Source organism: Rhinopithecus bieti, unplaced genomic scaffold, assembly GCF_001698545.2.
Source record: "Rhinopithecus bieti isolate Rb0 unplaced genomic scaffold, ASM169854v2 scaffold_5153, whole genome shotgun sequence".
In the NCBI taxonomy this organism is placed as follows: Eukaryota; Metazoa; Chordata; class Mammalia; order Primates; family Cercopithecidae; genus Rhinopithecus; species Rhinopithecus bieti.
In genome coordinates this window covers 773,165-775,808 of record NW_016804751.1, presented here as the reverse complement: position 1 = coordinate 775,808, position 2,644 = coordinate 773,165, and the positions used below count along the sequence as shown (strand labels likewise).

Here is a 2,644-nt window from a genome sequence, read left to right as displayed (position 1 = left end):
TGGGAAATTGTGCTTTTCCAAACCCCCTTTTTAAATTTCCCCTTAATTTTTAAATTTTTAAAAAAAAAAAAAAAAAAAAAAACCCTGGAAATTTGATTACCACTCTTATGAATTCCTTCTAAAGCAATTTAATGAATAACAGACGTTTTGTGCAAGTAGCAAACCGCAGAGGACAGTTTTGCTGGCTGATAAAAATCTCTGAAACGCTCATATAAATACATCCTACAAAAACACACTATGATTTTCCAGGTATGGAAATCATAATACTAAAAATTTAGGTACATTTAATATACACTCTAACTTATTGCAAATGCTTTTACTTAAACCACAATTAAAGTTAGTAAATTCGAAATAGTTATTTACTGGGTGACAAAGTTGAGTAAAATTAGAAAGCCAGGAGAAGAAAACGTGAAAGCTAAAGACTCAATGAGAAAAAGATGCAAGTACTTTAGGTGAAACAAGGTGTTGAACCACTTCCTCAAATCCATAAGCTACTATCAAAGTAACCAAAACTTGTTTGAGATTATTTTGTCTTGTTTCTGGTAGAGGGAGGTGCGATTATACACTTAGTAAAAATGTTTTACCAGTCACTCTAATGGAAGATGCTGCTACCTGCAGCAACGTTTTGAAAATGGTCAAAACTGCAAACAACCCAAAACAAACAAAAAACCCTACCACGTATGTTTCAGACACAGTACTCAAAAAGGGATCGTCTTAGCGAACAGAATTGTGGGTTATTAAAGCATCCCTGTTGTCGTAAATATCACTCAGAAAAAAACTGTGTGTGTGTTTAGGAGCACAACTTATAAACATTTGATTTATACATAAAATAGTGAATGTACTCATTCGGATATACTCATCTAGAGTTCACTGGAAGATAAATCTGTCTCGGATATTGCTAAGGCCACATTTTCTTTACAATGTGCTATTAAACATTGGTAAGAAAGGAGAAATAAACTGGTAACTTCACATGGGCACGTGGGACCCTAGAGAATGTCGTCACCACCATTAATCAATTTTTCTAACTGATCAAGCACAAACAGCCAAGTTCAGGTGGGCAAGTCCTGGAGCCACAAGTTGTCTTTCTACCACGGTAAAAAAGGATCCTGGATCCTGGCCAGGAAGCCTGAAAAGCACGTGTCCTACTCTTGAGTTTGGGGAACTTCCCAGGAGGCATTTGTTCAGAGTAAAACTCCATCACCCCCTGCCTGCCTAACTCGGTGAAGGGACAAGTACGAGCCAAAGGAGGAAAACTCTGGGCCCCGGGTAGCTCCCAGGAGGAAGACACCGGGAAGAAGCTGCCGGCTCACCTCTGCAGCAGGGATGTTGACCACGCCGGTGGAGCGCCGCTTCTCCCGCAGTTTCCTCTTCTCGATCTGCCCCTTACCTTTCCTGGCACTGGGGCCCGAGCTCTTGCCCTTCTCCGGGACGCCGTCCTGCTCCTCCTCGTCACGCCGGGGAGGCGGTGCAGCCGAGGCTGAGGCGGCTGGGGGCTCGTCCTCCGAGCGCCGCGGGCCGGGGGCCGCCCGGGTCAGCATGGCGGAGCTTACCGCGCAGTTCACGCCCCCGGGGCCGGGGACGGCAGGTGCCGGCGGCGCGCCGCCCGGGAGACTGTTGTTGAGCTCGTTGGCAGCGGCGGCCGCCGAGGTGCCCAGAGCCCCCGCGGGGGACTTCCCAGCGGCGTCGCTGCTGCCCCCTCCCGGGGCGGCCGGGCCCGGGGGGTTCTGCTTGGCGCGCATCTTCTCGCGTTTAGCCTTCCACTCCTCCAGGAAGTCTGTGGTGCTGCCGCCAAGGCCGCTGCTGGTCCGGTAGCCACCGGTCGCCATATTCCCAGAGGGGCTGGCCGGGCTCTCACCTCAGGCCGCCCACCAGGGCTCCGGCCGCTGCCTCCTTTTCCTTCCTGCGGCCCCGAGGATGCCAGGGGACAACCTCCAGGAGCGGGACGGCCGCCGCTCCCCCAGCAGCTGGTGGGGCTGAGGGGAAAGACAAAAGGGGGCAAGTAAGTGAAGCGTAAGATCCCCGCCCGACCTGAGGGTCTGGCCCCAGGCGCGCCCCTCGGAGACCCCGAGCGCGCCCACTAGTCCCTACCGGCGAGCAGCCGCCGGGTCCCCACCCTGCGAAGTTTCTCCCACGCACCTACAGTGCGGACCCCGACGATCACCGCCCCTCGAAGGGAGGAGAGAGGACTGACCCCACCCCCAAGTCGGCCCGCCCGCCCCGTCCCCACCAGGGTCCGCGCCAGCGGCGGCCGAGGTACTACGGCCAGACCCGCCACCTGTCGGCCCGTCGTATCGCTTGCTCCGCGCTCTGGCCACCGCCGGTCTGAGGTCCCCGCCAGCTACACTCCCATTCCCAAGGCGAGGCGCGGAGTTCCTAGTCGGTTCGAAGAGGAGGCGGGGACCCAGCTGTCCCGCGGAGTGGGGAAAGGGCCGGGTGTGAGCGAGCGGCCGGGCAGCCCCTTACCTCGGAGGAGCTTGTAGGGGACGAGGCGTGTGGCTGGGATCGGGCACCCAGGTGTGCCGAAGCTGGCGCACGCTCTTCCGCCGCGCGGAAAGTGCTGCGGCAAACTTGCGGTGCGGCGCTCCAGGCAGTCCCAGGACAGTAGGGAGGGAGGAGAGGGAGGGAGGGAGGAGAGGGAGGGAGG

The 2,644-nt window shown here is 55.1% G+C and overlaps 1 protein-coding gene across 5 annotated transcripts in view; it reads right to left on the bottom strand.

The window, feature by feature from the left end:
• Window positions 1-2,643, bottom strand: part of PAWR (pro-apoptotic WT1 regulator) — a 98,377-nt gene extending 95,734 nt beyond the window's left edge. The window contains exons 1-2 of one of the 5 annotated variants that reach the window (XM_017870372.1): window positions 2,464-2,643; window positions 1,311-1,973 (exon numbers count right to left, since the gene is read on the bottom strand). In XM_017870372.1, coding sequence (XP_017725861.1) covers window positions 1,311-1,826 — 516 coding nt within the window. In that variant the 5' untranslated portion in view covers window positions 1,827-1,973; window positions 2,464-2,643. The other 4 variants (XM_017870377.1, XM_017870376.1, XM_017870375.1 and 1 more) reach the window with 4 other exon arrangements.
• Between the last annotated feature and the right edge of the window lies 1 nt (window position 2,644).